Here is a 17,612-nt window from a genome sequence, read left to right as displayed (position 1 = left end):
GCTTCTAGACAGAGTCCCCTGCAGGAACCCAATGTGGTGAGCTCAAGGTGAGAAAAAGACGGACTCAGGTCAGACCGGCAGGGCTTGAGAAAGTCTAGAAACTGGAATTCCGGCTCCCCCTTCCAGTAGACTAATTTTAAGCTCCATAAGGACAGACCACACCTACTCTTTTACCACTACAAGCTCAGCACCAGCACACTGCCTGATGGAATAGGCACTCAATAAATTATTTGCTAAATGAATAAAAGGAAGAAATTTTCTGGGGCCAGAGGTTATCAATGGAGTGATGTGGGTCAAAAGGCATTAGGCATCAGAGACAGCAAACCCCTCCCATTGGGGCTCTATCAGGAAATAAAACCCCAAACAAAGGAGCCCGAAGTGGTCAGTAATTGAACACAACTACATCTGAAGACTTCAAAGACTGGCCTCCTCCGATGTTCCCACCAAAGGGAGTGCTCAATTCTTGAACTTATTTGTCTCACACTCGTATCACAGGTGCACTTACTGTAGTAGAATTTTCTCGAAGTTCAGAATCTGTGGACAGAAGGCTCAAGTCACTCAGACAAAGCGACTGATTTGTATCCTGTGAAAGAGAAAACATTCTAATTGAGTAAAAAGCCAAAAAAAAAAAAAAAAAATCAGGATTTGTAGTAGCATAGCATGGAATACAACACTTGACTCTAACGTCCCTACGGTCCCAAATGTCTAGATTTGTTACCTGGAGAGGCGTAAACCATCCAAAGCAAGAGCTATGTGAATTATTTCAGTTTTTTAAATCCTGATATTCTTAGAAGAACCTATTATATTTCTTAAAGATGGCTAATAAAGAGCTTAAGAATTATCTCATGACTCAAGCTCCAGAGTTAACAAAAGCTGTGATAATACAAAATCAGTTATTTGTAGAACTGATCTTATCATTTACAAAGCAATTTCACATGACCTCATCTGCTATTCATATACACTCGTGAAGTTTTATTTTATATTCCCGTTTTAAATGTGAGAAAATTAATGCTAAGTCTGGCAGTGAACAGTCCAAAATCACACAGCTAATTAGAAGAACACAAACCCAGTTCTTCTGATGGGAAGTCCAGCTTCCACTGTACCACTGGATCCCCAGTATCTCAGGGATCCTTACTCAGAGCAGTACGTACTGAGGATTTACTTTTCAAATACGACAGCCTAGGCTAACTCTCAACTCTGGATTCCTAGAATGCTAGCTGCAACTCACACACCTTAAGCAGTAACCCTGCTTACCTCATGGATGAGATGTTCCCATTCATGCAAGCATTTGACAAATATTCACTGAGCACCTATTATGCATTAGGCACTGTCCCAGGCCCAGGGATACAATAATGAACAAAACAAGATACCTGTCACCACACAGCGTATAGTCTAGTTGGGGCAGGGGGGTGGAGAGTGACAAAAAATGCAAAGAAATGTATAGAACAGAAGATGCTGCTGAGTGCTGTGGAGGGTAAAGGGAATAGAGAATGCTGGGGTAGGAGTTGCTGTTTCATTAGATCAAGGGAGGCCTCTCAGATAAACTGGCATGAGGAGATCCTGGCATTTGAGAAGGAAAGAGCGTGTGGGCCATGCACATATCCGTGGAGTTCCAAGCAGAGCATATAGCAAGTACAAAGGCCCAGAGGCAGGAACGGGCTTCCCTTGTTCAAGGCACCACGAGAAGGACAGTACGGCTACAGTGAGAGGAAGAGAAGTACATCAGGCCAGAGAAGGGACCAGACTGGAGTGTATAAGGCCCTGCGGGCCACTGTAAAGATTTTGACTTTTGCTGTAAGTGATACAAGAAGCTACTGGAGGCTCATGAGCAGAGGACAGACATTATTTGCCTTATGGTTTAGAAAGATTGCTCTGGGTGAAATATGTAGACGAGTCTGTGACAGGGCAGAGTGGGAGTTGGGAGAGGAGGAAAGGTGTGAGGAAGTCCGCTTAGCGGTTACTGCAGTGATCCAGACAAAAGACGACAGTGGCCTGAATGCAGTCATCAGAAGTGATCAGATTCTACATATATTCTCATGGTAGACTTGACAGACTCTGCTGGTAGAGATGGGGTATGGTGGGGGGGCGGGGGGAGAGGTATCAAGAACGACTCCAAGATTTTTGTCCTTGCCACTAAAAAAACCAGAGGTGCCATTTACCAAGGTGGGGAAAACCGCAGGAGGAGCAGGTTTGGACATACCAGATTTGAGAAGACAGAGGAGATCTGGGTTGAAGAGGGAGGCTGAATAGATAGATCTCCCTCAACTAACGGTGCAGCTATGTCCTGATAGTCGAAAATGCATTGAACACCTAAACTTCCAAACATCACAGCTTAGCCGAGCCTACCTGAAATGCACTCAGAACGCTTACATTAGCCTACAGTAGGCAAAATGATCTACCACAAAGCTGATTTCGTAATAAAGTGCTGAGTAGCTCATGTAATTGATTGAATACTGTAGTGACAGGGAAAAACACAGACCGGTTGTATGGGTCTGGAATAGCTGTAAGTGTTATCAGTTATTTACCTTTGTGATCACGGGGCTGATGGGGGTGTGGGGGGTGTGGCTTGGTTCCACTGCCCAGCATGACAAGAGAGGATGATATGGCCCACAATAAGACCAGGAAAAGATCCAAATCAAAATTCAAAGTATGGTTTCTGCTGAATGCATATTGCTTTTTGTACATGTAAAGTCAAACCATCCTAAGTGAGAATTGTCTGTACAAGTCTAGAGTTGAGGAAGAGATCCAGGCTGGAGATCTATATTTAGGACTCAAAGGCAATCTAGATGGCATTGAGAGCCTGAGACGAGAGGAGTTTCCCTTCACTGGGGAGTGAGCTGTGATCCAGAGAGGACGAGACCTGAGCACCGTCCACTGGGATGCCTCAGTGCTTAGGGGCTGTCACCAATTAAAGCGTCCCTGGATTATCACACAAATGCTGACTGCAACTTAATGCATGCAGCTTAGTAGACAAAGACTCCCAGATCTCAATATGTTTATCTGGTTTCACAGATGAAGAAACTGAGGCACAAAGATGCCATTTGCCTAATGGATCAGCAGTGGAGCTTGGATCTGAATTCAGGCAGCTGAGCTCCAGAGGCTGCAGCCCTCACAATAAAGTCATTTTGCCTCTTACAAGAGAGGGGTCAAGAACCAGGCTCTGGAATCAGACTATAATTATAAACCTATAATTACCATTTCATTATTTCATTTCTCCTTGCCTCAAGTTTCTTTATCAGTAATGTAGGGATAGTAACAGTATTGACCTCACAGAGCTCTTGTGAGATAATATAAAAACATATAAAAACACTTGGCACAGTATTTGGCACATGGTAAACACTCAATAAATGTTAGTTACTATTACTAATAAAATAAAGGAGCAGAGTCCATGTGAAGGCCTTTGCTGTTTAAAAATTGAAAACCACAGAATTAAAGTATGCTGTCTCTCCCCCAAATCAAAATTGTATTACCTACTTTAAGTAAAAAATCTCATTATTCAAAAGGGGGTCAGTGTGCTTCAGTTTCTTTATCTATGAAATAGTAAGATAATAATAACGCTCACTTCTTAGGTTTAAAAGACATCGTAAGTGCCCAATAGCACATTAGAAGTAAAAACGATAAATTTCTCCCGGCACCTCTCTGCAATGGAGCTACAGAGGAGAGGGAAATATGGTGGAGGCCTGGCAAAGAATGGACAGACTGTCTATGCCTCTGCAGAGGCATGTTCTGTGGCTCGGCACCCACCGTCAGTGGCTTTCAAACCTTCTGGCCCATGGACGATTCAAAGGGGCAAAAAACCATCCAGACTCTGCCTGGTTCTCCAATGACAGATTAAATAGGTGTGTGAAGCAAAAGCGTAACTTGTGTCTCCAACTTAAGTAGAGACATGCCATTTCACAGACATGAATGAGAAAATAACACCCTTTTAGAGCATCCGGCTGACCCTCTGGAAGCCGTTCTGAGACCTCTGGTTTTAAGACGCCTCTTGGACCAAACCTGATGGGAAGGAGGCAGAGCTGAATCAAAAGCTGAGACACAGGGCACCCTGGGGAAATCTCTGGCTGACACCATCCCAACACAAGACACAGATCTTGACCCTGATTTCTTCCCTCTCACTGATAGATACATAAGAAGACATTTTGACCTTTTATTTTGATACACAAACAATCACTGCTGTTCCGTGTTGCCTAGATGGAAACAAGAGACAAAACACTGCGCACCTCTGATCCATTGTGATTTGGAAGTGCATTGTATGAGTGTCCTTTGTTATCGTGACCTTTCATGTGACTTTTGAGACTGTATTGAGTGCTGAATGTTTTCTCACAGCCATTACTGGGGCAGAAAAAGGGTCTTTCACCTGCAAGAATGACAAGTAGTGTTAATATTACCATAAAGTCATTGCACTGGTTTGAGACATCTACTATTCCCTAATAGAGGGAAGTAAATATTCTCATGAGGGTTCAGGTCATAGTTGTCACGAGTTGGACAGAATACATGTTGACCATCTCAGCCCTAAAACTTAATATAGAGCAAAAATGGCCTTCTCCTGACAACCTTAAAGAGAAGATTAGTACCCCCCCCCCCCCCAAGGTTCTTTTTTTGAGAATCTCTGTACTGGTTTCATTTCTTAAGGCTGGATTTTGGAGTCCAATCTTAGGTCCTTTTACCTCTGAAAGAAACTCAAACATTATAGGCAAAGGCTACGCTGATTAGGCTTGCTTCTTCTACAAAGCTCTACAGGTCTCGACAGAAATGCAGATATTTACTGGTCTGATGAAGATTCAAATAAAAAGTAAAAATTAGTCTACACTCACCGGTATGTGTGCGGACGTGGGTTTTAAGGTGGTGGCTTGCTGCAAATGCTTTCCCACAGCCATCATGATCACACCTAAGTACGTTGTTTAAGCAAAGAGAAACAGCAGTCATTGGGTAAACAGATCTCTATCTTCAACATCTCTTATAAATACAAGCTCAACCTAAAACAAACGTTCAGAACACTGCGATCCGATACAGGAAATTGGTTTTTGAGATGGGAATGAAGACAAATCACTGGAGAAGGTGACAAATCTGGGAACAGAGGGGACTGACGGCCCAGGATAAACATTTCCTGTCCTACAAGTCACATGTCGAGAGCTCTGAAACTAAAAGCCTTTTGATGACTTACTGAACAGAATTCTATTGACGATCAGAGCTGATACGAAAAATCTACTGCCAGTGGAATACCAGGAATATCGATAGCACGTACAGAGGCTCTCATACAGGCATGAAGCCTACAATATAGCACTAAGACAAGATCAGTCCCGACTACATTGACCGTATAATAAATAAGGTGTAGTGGCTGTAATGACTAATTTATAATCTTCAGTGTCAAGATCCACTTCTTTCTCTTCTACTTTCTTGATAACCAAAGCTAGAAGTAATCTTCCCCTCCTGAGAACTTCTGAGGCATTTATCTATGTGCTTCTTTTATGGCATCTGTTGTTTCCATTCTTATTTTATCTCTATGTGTATCCATTTGTTATCAGTTCTCTTAGATTATACACTCTTTGAGGGTGGGGTCCACGTAGTTCTTTACATCTGCCATAGTTCTTGCACACAGCAGGCATTCAATAATAACTTTAAAAAAATTTTTTTTAAATCTTTATTTATTTTTGAAGGAGAGAGAGACAGAGAGTGAGCAGGGGAGGAGCAGAGAGAGAGGGAGACACAGAATCCGAAGCAGGCTCCAGGCTCGGAACTGTCAGCACAGAGCCCGGAGCAGGACTTGAACCCACCGACTGTGAGATCGTGACCTGAGCTGAAGTCAGACACTCACCCGACTGAGCCACCCAGGTGCCTCAATAACTTTTTTTTTTAAGTTTATTTGTTTTGAGAGAGAGAGCGTGCACAGGCAGGGAAGAGCAGAGAGAGAGAGGGACAGAGAGAGAATCCCAAGCAGGCTCCGCGCCATCAGAGTGGAATCCCATGCAGGGCTCTATCTCACGAACTGTGAGACCATGACCTGAGCCGAAACTAAGAGTCAAATGCTTAACCAACTGAGCCACCCAGGCACCCCAATAACTATTTATATGAATAAATGAATGCATTTTCTTGTAAGCCAAAGTATTTAATTTCCTTAAAAAGAAAGTTTCTCTGGAGCATTTTACTTTTTAATTATATATAATCATTGTGCCTAAAGTCCCATCTAATATTCAAGAAAAATTAACAGTTTTAATCATCACAAAAATACATGTGATTGAATAGAAATCAGAGTCTCCCACTACGGGGAAAAGAAGTAACCCAAGCTTCACAGAACCTGGTGAGTAACCAACTATAATCTAAATACTCCTGCTTTTACAGGCGCCTAGTAGGTAGAACATGCAACTCTTGACCTCGGAGTTATGAGCTCAAGCTCCACATTGGGTATACAGCTTACCTACCACCTAAATAAAAAATTCTCTTGCTTTGGAGCACCTGGGTGGCTCAGTCGATTAAGCATCCGACTCCTGACATCCGCTCAGGTGGTGATCTCTCGGTCATGAGATTAAGCCCCGCATCAGGCTCTGCTCTGAACACAGAGCCTGCCTGGGATTCTCTCTCTCTCTACCCCTCCCCTGTTTGCATGCATGCTCTCTCTCAAAATAAATAAATGATCTTTAAAAGAAATACTCTAGCTTTTTATTTATTTGTAGAACCATGCTATGTGCTATGAGCAGAGAAGAAAGTAGATGATACAAGTCCTTCCTGCAAGCTTATACATTTACACGTGGATGTATTAAATACACATATGTGCACAAATATATAGAGATAGAAATATACCGACAAAAACGGATGCTCCTATATGTTTGTGTATACACACACATATTACAAAACAACTAAGGTAACAGAATAAAATACCTGCACCGCTAGCCTAAGCACCCTTACCCCTCATCTCCTCCTCCTCTCCCTACCTCGATTTTTAGGTAGCTATCCCTTCCCCTGTGCTCAAAGTCCTCTGAGCACCTCAGTCTTGTAAGCTTTCCAGTTACCTGTGGCTCTTTCCCACCAGACTAAGTTCTCAAGAGAAGAGAGTGGATCTCAGTATTTCTCTAGCACTGATAAAAGTGCCTCCCACATAAGCGAGTTTCAACAAATGCTTCTTGAAAACAAAGGAAAAGCAGGAGGCAGAAAGGCCATTGTCCGAGTCTGGAGTAAGGATGCTCTTAGAAGCCACTGCTCCCCCTCTGGCATGCAGCTGGTCGTAGCCATGCCGGGGAGAGCCAACACCCCCAAAGAACTAGCGTGGGGAGTTTTCCTTCTGCTTTGAAAAACGTGAGGGGACATCGAGACACCCAGCTGAAACACGGTCAGTGACAAACAGAAAACAGTAAGACTTACCGAAATGGCTTTTCTCCTGTATGGGTTCGAATGTGCTTCCTCAGATCGCTGAGTGTGGTGAAGTACTTGCTGCAGCCTTCAGATTCACAGTTAAACGTTTTCCCTGTGTGAAGCCGCTGATGTGCTTTCAGCCTGCAAGATAAGCCGGAGAACACTTCCCATTGTCATTGGCATCATATGCTACAGAGCCTCTGACCCATGTCAGCTCAATGTGTTTCTGGATCCAGTGCAGAAGAATTCAGGATCCAAAATTTTTTGCTCGGAGAGAAATTCAGAGAAGTCCACAGCAGAGTGGTAGGAGTGTGCTTCTGCCACCAGACTGCCTGGGACTCAAATCCTGGTCCTACTTCCTACTAGATGGGGGCCTTGAACCAGTTCTAAAACCTCTCTATGCTTCTACTTACTTATAACTGCTGTGAGGATTAGCACACAGAACAGTGCTGAGCACAACGAATGCTTCACAAGTGTTAGCTATTGCTACGTCTGTTATTTTAGACCCAAAGTTGAAGACTAATACAAGTCTCCTGACACAAACAGTGTGAAAGAGAACTGGCCAATGAGTGGTAGAAAAAAGTTAGCTTCAAGGTGAGGAAGGAAAGAAGGTGACAGAAGCCTTAGTACCAAGATCCTGAGCCAAGGGGACATATTAGGCCAAGTATTAAAATCCCCATGCTACTATGCCACTCCAGGAAATACAAATCTAAACACAAATGTACTATCCTGTTTCACCAACCCAATATATGCCGATCTTTAAGTAATAAGATCCCCCAGCGAATTTTAGACAGGTGAGCCCAGCCATGCTCTTTCAAGCCCTGGAAGTGCATATCTGTGCAGGGCAAGGAGAGGGCTCTGCCATCACAAAGTCAGGGTCAAAGGGTGGAGAGGAGGCTGACCTGTACAGAGTGTTGAACGCCTTCTCACAGCCCTGTACGTCGCACTCAAATGGCTTCTCCTTCGTGTGCACTCGCACGTGGATCCTGAGGCTGTAGGAGGTGAGGAAGGCCTTGCCGCAGCCCTCCTGATTACAGACAAAGGTGTACTCTCCCCGGTGAGTCTTCTGGTGGGTGCGCAGGTTGCCCGCTGTGCTGTAGGTGCGGGGACAGCCCTCGAATGTGCACTGGTACCGCTTTACCTGGTGCACAAAGGACACCTCATCAACAGGGCGAAAGAGCTGCCCAGGGCCCTGCTCTCCCCCAGAGTCTGCCTCCCCAGGAGATGTGGACGACACACAGAGGTTTGTACCGTCAACACAGAAAACGGCCTCTAACAACAAAGCGGGGAAATCTTCCCGTTGATCAGATCACTTCTGAACAACAAATAACAAGTCACGGGCACGAGATGAACTTGTAGGTACATGAATACTCTCAATGAATAGGAAGGAGGGGGTTTCCATACTCTAGTACACATCTGGCCTCTAAAGGTGGGCCTCTACTGTTACAGTTACCTATACTGAAACACCACTTTGGCTCTGTCTTAAGGCTTGATTAAACACCCTGCCCTATGGCACCCCACCCTGACTGGAACCGGCCAACGTTAAAGTGAGTCTGAAATATCCTAATATTGATATACTCAGTCACCCAGCATTATTTCCCCAGCGTGATTTCCAGTCTATGAAATGAAAATACTGTACCATGGAGTTCTTGGAGTATTTGCTGGTATGACATTTCTCAAAATGCCAGCCTCTCGGTTTCACTTTCACCACCAAGCTTCTAGAAAGGGTGGCACACATGTGAGCCTCCCTCTCCCTCGGTGCCCACATGTTCCTTTTAAGAACTTGGCAACTCAGCAAGCTGGTTTCACTGCAGGACATTCTCTTGCACTTCCTGGTGGTCAAACCCTTCCATCCTTTTCCATTTTCCTTCATTTACTTGCAAAACTATCTCATCAGTGATGCCCTCCCCTCCTAAAAACTTATCCTCCACAACACAGCAATTCCTTGGGGCTCTCTTTATCTTCTTCTCCGGGGCACTCCTTTGATAAATAGGTTTATTCTGGCACTTATCTCCCATCTCCCAGACCCTCCCATACCTGCCCCAGTTCAGGGGAAGCAGCATGAGATGTGGCTGGGGGAGGAGTAATTTCTGGCACTTATGTTCGGGACCTTTCAAGTCATTTCGTTACTCTGAGCCTCAGTTTTTCATTCCTCAAATGCGAGTATTAATGCCTGCCTTGCCTGTCTCACAGTGCTTTGGCGAGGAGCGAAATGAGATCGGACGTTTGTGAAAATACGTTGTAAATGATCTGATGCCACACACACCAAGGTGCTAGCATTGTCTGCTCTTCAGCTTTCATGAACGTCTTCATCCGTTGACTCCGATCCTTCTCCCAAGCCTCAGTCCACATCTCCAACAACATGCTAGTAATTCATTCCACAGTTACTGAACTACCAGGTCCCAGGCAACAAGCCAGATGCCACAGACAAACAAGTGAACAAGACAAAGATCTCTGCTTTGAAGGAGTGCCGATTTTAAGGAGGTAGACGTGCACAAATGTTTATACACTGTGCTGAGTCTGACAACAGATACGTGCCCAAGGTGCCTGGGGAATACAAAAAGGGGAAACCTAACCCCTCTTGGAAAGACTGTAAACAGTCAAGGCTCAGAGGCTGAGGTACTCTCTCTGAATTGAAGTGTTTGTCATTTGCCTGTTTGTTTTAGGGATACACTGAAAAGGTGTTTCTCAGATAAACCAGGAAGAGAAGGGCATTCCAGAAAGAGGTGACACCTTGGGAACTGCAGGGAAATAGGAGTGCTGGTACAGTGAACCACAAACACACTCGCAGTACGTATGAGGCTGGAAGGAGAAAGATCTAGAAAAATAAGGTGAGGCCTCCTTAGTCAAACTGTGGAGTAGAGGAACAGGACAAAGGGGACTCACCAACAGGTTTCAACCAAGGGAGCAACAAATGAGATCTGCAGTTTAGGAGAGATCCTTCTGGTAGCCTAGTGGAGGATGGGCTGGAAGGGTAAGAGAACAGAAGAAGGGGTAGAGGCTAGGAGAAGAGGGACAATAGTCCAGGAGAGAGATGAGAAAAACCTGAACAGCAAGTGAGAGTGGACAATGTGAGAGATGAATTTCAGAGACATTAAAGCAGGAGGAATGACTGGCCGCAGTGGCAACTGGGGAGCAGAAGGGGTTAGGGAGAGATAAAGCCTCGGTCAAGAGTGTGGCCTGGGTGACTAAACAGATGGGCACACCACCAACCTGGGACTGGATGGGGATGGAGGAGAGATGATGAGTTGGCTTTGAGGTGCTACCAGGACTTCCAGGTAGAAACGTCTAGTGGACAGTCAGACATACAGGCTGGAAACTGAAAGGAATGCCTATGGCAGGAGTCCCTGGTACACGTAGCTGACTTTACCTGCATACCAAAGCAGGCCAGGTTCAAGCACAGCTCTGCCACTTACTGTGTAACCTTGAGAAAATTACTTAAGTACACTAAGCCTCACTTTCCTTATTTACAATATGGAGGAAATAAAACCTATCTTTTTAGGATTGTTGTAAGGATCAGGAATAATCTGCATAATTCATTTAAATATAGTGAATGGCATAGAGTATACAATAGTAGCTCTTGTAAGAGGACAAAGGCTAGAGCTCAGAAAGTCACCAATGTTTAAGGTGCTTGTAAAAGAAGTGAAGCCACTGCTGGGTGAGTAGGGGAATGGGCTGGGGAAACAGGAAGACACAAAGGAGAATGATGGCACAGAAGGCAAGAGAAAAAGGATCTCGAGGGGGTGTCTGGGTGGCTCAGATGGTTGAGCGTCTGACTTTTGAGTTCGGCTCAGGTCATGATCACAGGGTCATGGAATCAAACCCTGCGTGGGGCTCTGCACTGAGTGTGGAACCTGCTTGAGATTCTTGCTCTCCCTCTCTCTCTGCTTCTCTGCCCTGCTCATGCTCTCTCTCTCTAAAAAATTAAAAAAGAAAAATTAAGAAAAAAAAAGAAGGGCGCCAGGGTGGCTCAGTTGGTTAAGCATCCGACTTCAGCCCAGGTCACCATCTCATCGTTTCTGAGTTCGAGCCCCACATCGGGCTCTGTGCTGACAGCTCAAGCCTGGAGCCTGCTTCGGATTCTGTGTTTCCCTCTCTCTCTGCCCCTCCCCTTCTTTCTCTCTCTCTCTCTCTCTCTCTCTCAAAAATGAATAAACCTTTAAAATTAAAAAAAAAAAAAAACAAAGAAAAAGAAAAAGGATCTCAAGGAAGAATGATCAAAACCTGAAATGTCTTGGGGCGCCTGGGTGGCGCAGTCGGTTAAGCGTCCGACTTCAGCCAGGTCACGATCTCGCGGTCCGTGAGTTCGAGCCCCGCGTCAGGCTCTGGGCTGATGGCTCGGAGCCTGGAGCCTGTTTCCGATTCTGTGTCTCCCTCTCTCTCTGCCCCTCCCCCGTTCATGCTCTGTCTCTCTCTGTCCCCAAAATAAATAAACGTTGAAAAAAAAATTAAAAAAAAAAAAAAAAACCTGAAATGTCTTGAGAAAACAAGATAGGTCTGAGGAAACTCCTAGATCCAGCAGCTAGGAATCACTAGTTACTTAACAAGGCTAAGTTTTAATGAACTGCTAGGGCCCAAAGCCTGGGTCAAGGTGAATGAACCAAAGACAAAGTGGAGGCAGAGATGACAGATGGACAGCAGGAGCCAGAGTGGACTTCTGAGTTGAAGATTTTTTCTTAAAAGTAGGGCAGGTCCTGAGCATATTTGGAAGGAGAAAGGTCTTGGAAAAAAGAGAAGCTGAGAGTCTAAGAGGAATATAAAGAACAGGATAGTTAAAAGCCTGGTGGAGGGAAAAGCCTCAGGTGGGAAGAGGGACAGGCAGTTTCAGAGCGGAGGGACTGAGGTAAGGGCGGGTGTGACTCAAGGATGGACAAGGTTTCCACAAAGGGCCGGATGGTTTTAGGCTTTGTGGGCCACGTGGACTCTATTACAACCCCTCGCCTCTGCTGCTGTTAGGTGAAAGTAACCATAGACAATATCTAAATGGACAAGCCAGCTTCTGCTCCAGAAAAACTTTTTTTATGGACAGTGGAATTTGAATTTCGTATCATTTCACTATGTAATACTATTCTTTTGATTAAAAAAAATCATTTAAAAATATAAAAACCATGGCACAAAAAACAGACACTCAGATCAATGGAACAGAATAGAGAACCCAGAAATGGACCCACAAACATATTGCCAACTAATCTTTGACAAAGCAGAAAAGAATATCCAGTGGAATAAAGACAGTCTCTTCAGCAAGGGGGGCTGGGAAAACAGGACAGCGGCATGCAGAAAAATGAACCTGGACCACTTTCTTACACCATACACAAAAATAAACTCAAAATGGATGAAAGACCCAAACATAAGACAGGAAGTCATCAAAATCCTCGAGGAGAAAGCAGGCAAAAACCTCTTTGACCTTGGCTGCAGCAACTTTTTACTCAACATGTCTCCAGAGGCAAAGGAAACAAAAGCAAAAATGAACTGTTGGGACCTCATCAAAATAAAAAGCTTCTGCACAGTGAAGGAAACAATCAGCAAAACTAAAAGGCAAGAGACAGAATGGGAGAAGATATCTGCATATCAGATAAAGGTTTAGTATCCAAAGTCTATAAAGAACTTATCAAACTCAACATCCAAAAAACAAATAATCCAGTGAAGAAATGGGCAAAAGACTTAAGTAGACACTTCTCCAAAGAAGACATCCAGATGGCCAACCAACACATGAAAAATGCTCAACATCACTCATCATCAGGGAAATACAAACCAAAACCACAATGAGATACCACCTCACACCTGTCAGAATGATTAACATTAACAACTCAGACAACAACAGACGTTGGCGAGGATGTGGAGAGGATCTCTTGTGCACTGCTGGTGGGAATGCAAACTGGTGCAGCCACTCTGGAAAACAGGATGGAGGGTCCCCCCAAAAATTAAAAATAGAACTACCCTACACCCACCAATTGCACTACTAGGTATTAATCCAAGGGATACAGGTGTGTTGTTTCGAAGGGGCACATGCACCCCCATGTTTATAGCAGCACTATCAACAAAGCCAAAGTATGGAAAGAGCCCAAATGTCCATCGATGGATGAATGGATAAAGAAGATGTGGTGTATATATATACAATGCAGTATCACTCGGCAATCAAAAAGAATGAAATCTTGTCATTTGCAACTACATGGATGGAACTAGAGGGTATTATGCTAAGCGAAATTAGTCAGAGAAAGACAAATATCATGGGACTTCACTCATATGAGGACAGAGAAAGACAAATATCATATGACTTCACTCATATGAAGACTTTAAGATACAAAACAGATGAACTTAAGGGAAGGGAAGCAAAAATAATATAAAAACAGGGAAGGGGACAAAACAGAAGAGACTCTTAAATATGGAGAACAAAGGTTACTGGAGGGGTCATGGGAGGGGGATGGGCTAAATGGGTAAGGGGCATTAAGAAATAAACTCCTAAAATCATTGCTAGACTATATGCTAACTTGGATATAAATTTAAAAAATAAAGAATAAAAAATATAAATAAATAATAAAAGAAATAAAAATATAAAAGCCATTCTACAAAAACAGGCATCTGGATGGATTTGGCCCACGGGCCACTGTTTGCCAAACCCTAAAGCCTGTGGGTGCAGGGGTGGGAGGAGCCCTGACTCCTCCAGTCTCCTTCTCATTCCTCTCTCATCTGCCCAAGCCCCAACAATCTTGCACAAGTCTTTAGCAAGTGCTCTCCCACGTATTATTCGTTCCTCACCTTCCCCCTGACGTGCAGGAGGTGCTCTGTAAACATCCATGGAACTGAATTATTGGGCTGGGCATTATCATGTCTCAGTGCCTAGTAGGTCTGAAGCCACTCATTGCCAGATTTGTTCTAAAGCAGTGTTCTCCACATGCCATCTCTATGCTCAGATGTTAAGGTCCCTTTGCTTGATATTCAAAGTCCCCTCCCCCTCCCCCCCCCCCCATAGGTCCCCTTCTGCCTTTGACCACATTACTCCAGAACCGGTCCAACACTAGGTTCCATCTAGGCCTACAGCAACAGGACCCCTTCCTCAATCACCACACTGAATTCCCACTCGCCTGCCTCTGCCTCTCCTTCCTCTCTGTTGGAAACGTCTGGTTCCTTCTCTCCTTTTCTAAGTCTCTCTCTTCCTTCCACTCAAGCCTCACTACTTCCAAGGCCTGCCACGATCACCCCACGTGTGAGTGACAGTGCCCTTCTCTGATCCAATAATATTTAACTATACCACTCATTCGGCACCGAGCCCATGCTGTTAATGATCCTCTCACACATATATCCTGACTTCCCATCAAGACTGAAAACCTCTTTGGTTCTGCCAGGTAGAGATTTCAAAACAGTCACCGACCAGGAAGTAAGAAGCAGGACTATGGCTGCCACAACGAAGAAGCAGCGTGTCTCAACCAGGGCGTTTCAACAATGGTGAGCGATAAGGGCAGGCTCTCATTCTTAAGATGCGACAGCAGTTGAGAACTTTATAAGTAGCAGCACCATCAATAATTAACTACCGCTCCCCGTCTCCTTGCCCTACCAACCCCTATTCCCATCCAGGTTTTTTACTTGGCCAATGCAAGCTTCCATTAAAAGTTTCTTCCTCAAGGAATGGTTTTATAGCAATACCTCTTTAGTTGGTAGGCATGGCAGTAGCTGGAAAACACGAGGCACTAAATAAGTATTTGTTGAGTTCAGTGAATGAGTGGCTACTCTCCTGGTGGACTGTAGGATCCATGAGAGCAGGGCCCATGTCTGTCTCTGGTCACAGCCTCTGTGGCTAGCCTTGTGGATGAGCGGCACTACATTCACGTTTGTTGAAGGAGGGAAGGAAGGAGGGAGTAAACAAACAAACAAAACCAGCAGGACTTAATGTAGAGCAAAGTAGTGACAAAGGTGACGAGTAACAAAGGAAGGATGGTCAACTGGGTCAAATGCAGCAGAGATGACTTTCATTAAAGCCTTTCTTGGAGGGGCGCCTGGGTGGCTCAGTCGGTGGTTAAGCGACTCTTGATTTCGGCTCAGGTCACGATCTCACAGGTCATGAGATTGAGGCCCACGTCGGGCTCTGCACAAAACTGCACAGAGCCTGCTTGGGATTCTCTCTCTCCTGTCCCTCCCCTGCTCATGTGTTCTCTCTCTCTCGCTCTCTCAAAACAAATAAATAAACTTAAAAAAAAAACTTCCTTGGATATGGCCAACTTGCCAGGTCGTAAGTGCCCCGGCAAGATTAGCTTCACTGGAGGAGTAGAAGAGAAACCAAAATGTTACACTCTTGAGAAGTCTGGGAAAGGCAAGCAACAGAAGACAATGAATGTAACTACTCTTTCAAGGAACTTGACTGCGAAGACAGAGACGGGAGAGAAAGCTGGGAGAGGACGCGGACTGGGGAAGACATTTGTGTCTCAAGGTGGGACAGCCAGGTGGACTGCCAAGGCAAATGCCTGCTCCCTAATAATACGCTGAAGAAACGAGCCCTCTCTCACCCCATCAGAAGGCAGGCAGTAAATGGAAGTCATTACCCTGTGTCTTTCAGAATCGTTTTAAAATGGCACCAAGTTTCACAAAAGGGAAAACTAAACCTCCTCAAACTGGATCAGAACAGGAAGTTGCAAAAAACACGTAAGTTCTCAGGGTTACAGAGAAGAGGTATTGCAACATGTGGTACATTTAAATACAAGTAAGGTTTATCACGCCTGCATGCTTTCAAAAAATTATGTTGCAAGGCTTATATTGTCCAAGGTGCTAGGAATATAGAAAAGATAGTCCCTGCTCTCAAGGAGCTCAACGTCAAGAGGAGACTCAAACAGGGGCACCTGGGTGGCTCAGTCCGTTAAGTGGCTGACTCTTGATTTCAGCTCTCGTAGTGATCTCACGGTTCGTAAGATCGAGCCTCGCATCAGGCTCTGCACTGATAGTGCGGAGCCTGCTTGGGAGTCTCTCCCTCTCTCGGTGAGCCTACCATGCGCCCCCTCCCTGGTCGCGCTCTCTCTCAAAATAAATAAACAAACATTAAAAAAAAAAGAGAGAGAATCAAACAAATAGATCAGAATGGCATGAGAAGTTGTGCTGATAATGGATGTGAGAATAGAAATACAGAGAAAAAGCATCTAACTTAGACTTGGAGACCACTGAGAAAGGATTCTCAAGCTGAATTTAAAGAACTTGAGGGAGGGGCGCCTGGGTGGCGCAGTCGGTTAAGCGGCCGACTTCGGCCCAGGTCATGATCTCGCGGTCCGTGAGTTTGAGCCCCGTGTCGGGCTCTGTGCTGACAGCTTGGAGCCTGGAGCCTGTTTCAGATTCTGTGTCTCCCTCTCTCTGACCCTCCCCCGTTCATGCTTTGTCTCTCTCTGTGTCAAAAATAAATAAACGCTAAAAAAAAAAAAAAGATTGAGAAAAAAAAAAAGAACTTGAGGGAGAGGTGACACGTAATTCATTCACCTCTTGAAATTAACTAGCATTATCTATAATATGAACATAAAGTCACTAACAATTCCACTGATAATAAAGAATGCAGTTCTCTAAAAGAGCTGAAGAACTGACTCATTTTAACTTTCCTGTGAGGCCTCTGACACTTGTTCATTCCTAAGGTAACGAGCACAGAGTGGGCACACGGTAGGCTCACTGAGGATGGGGTCCAATACTATCAAAAGCAAGAAGCATGAGCTTTCAGAGAACTGATGTTGGTTTACAAGGTGTTTTGAATAGTTCTAGAATAGAGAAATGTTTAACAAAGATGATTGCCTGGTTAAGTCAACAGAAGTCAGAGAAGGAAAGGAAAATGAGATAAGCAAACAACGAGAAAATTAAACACTGGACTCCAGAAGACAAAAGCCTAAATTTCAGAAAAGGGGGCGCCTGGATGACTCAGTCAGTTAAGCCTCTGACTCTTAAGTGAGCCTCTGACTTTCGGCTCAGGTCGTGATCTCACAGTTCGTGGAAGTGAGCCCCATGTTGGGCTCTGTGCTGAGCATGGAGCCTGCTTGGGATTCTCTCTCTCTCTCTCTCTCTCTCTCTCTCTCCCTCCCTCCCTCTCTCGGACTCTCCCCAACTCAAACGTGTGCTAGCGCACACGCTCTCTCGCTCTCTCTCTCTCTCAAGGTAAATAAATAAATATTAAAAATTTTTTTTCAGCAGGGGCGCCTGGATGGCTCAGTCAGTTAAGCAGCCAACTTCGGCTCAGGTCATGATCTCGCGGTCCGTGAGTTCGAGCCCCGCGTCGGGCTCTGTGCTGACAGCTGAGCCTGGAGCCT

The 17,612-nt window shown here is 44.7% G+C and overlaps 1 protein-coding gene across 6 annotated transcripts in view; it reads right to left on the bottom strand.

Moving 5' to 3' along the window:
* The window catches only part of MTF1 (metal regulatory transcription factor 1), a 47,091-nt gene that overhangs the window by 18,360 nt on the left and 11,119 nt on the right, over positions 1-17,612 (bottom strand). For all 6 annotated transcript variants that reach the window (XR_007154770.1, XM_047870964.1, XM_047870963.1 and 3 more), the window contains 5 exons: positions 8,250-8,488; positions 7,357-7,488; positions 4,815-4,888; positions 4,221-4,357; positions 506-583 (listed from right to left, as the gene is read on the bottom strand). Coding sequence is in view for 5 of the 6 variants with exons in the window: in XM_047870964.1 (XP_047726920.1) it covers positions 506-583; positions 4,221-4,357; positions 4,815-4,888; positions 7,357-7,488; positions 8,250-8,488 (660 nt within the window). In the remaining variant the exon portion in view is untranslated. The remainder of the gene's footprint in view (positions 1-505; positions 584-4,220; positions 4,358-4,814; positions 4,889-7,356; positions 7,489-8,249; positions 8,489-17,612) is intronic.

This window comes from Prionailurus viverrinus, chromosome C1 (genome assembly GCF_022837055.1).
Source record: "Prionailurus viverrinus isolate Anna chromosome C1, UM_Priviv_1.0, whole genome shotgun sequence".
Lineage (NCBI taxonomy): Eukaryota > Metazoa > Chordata > Mammalia > Carnivora > Felidae > Prionailurus > Prionailurus viverrinus.
Note: the sequence above shows the minus strand (reverse complement) of the source record. Positions and strands in the feature narration are given on the sequence as shown.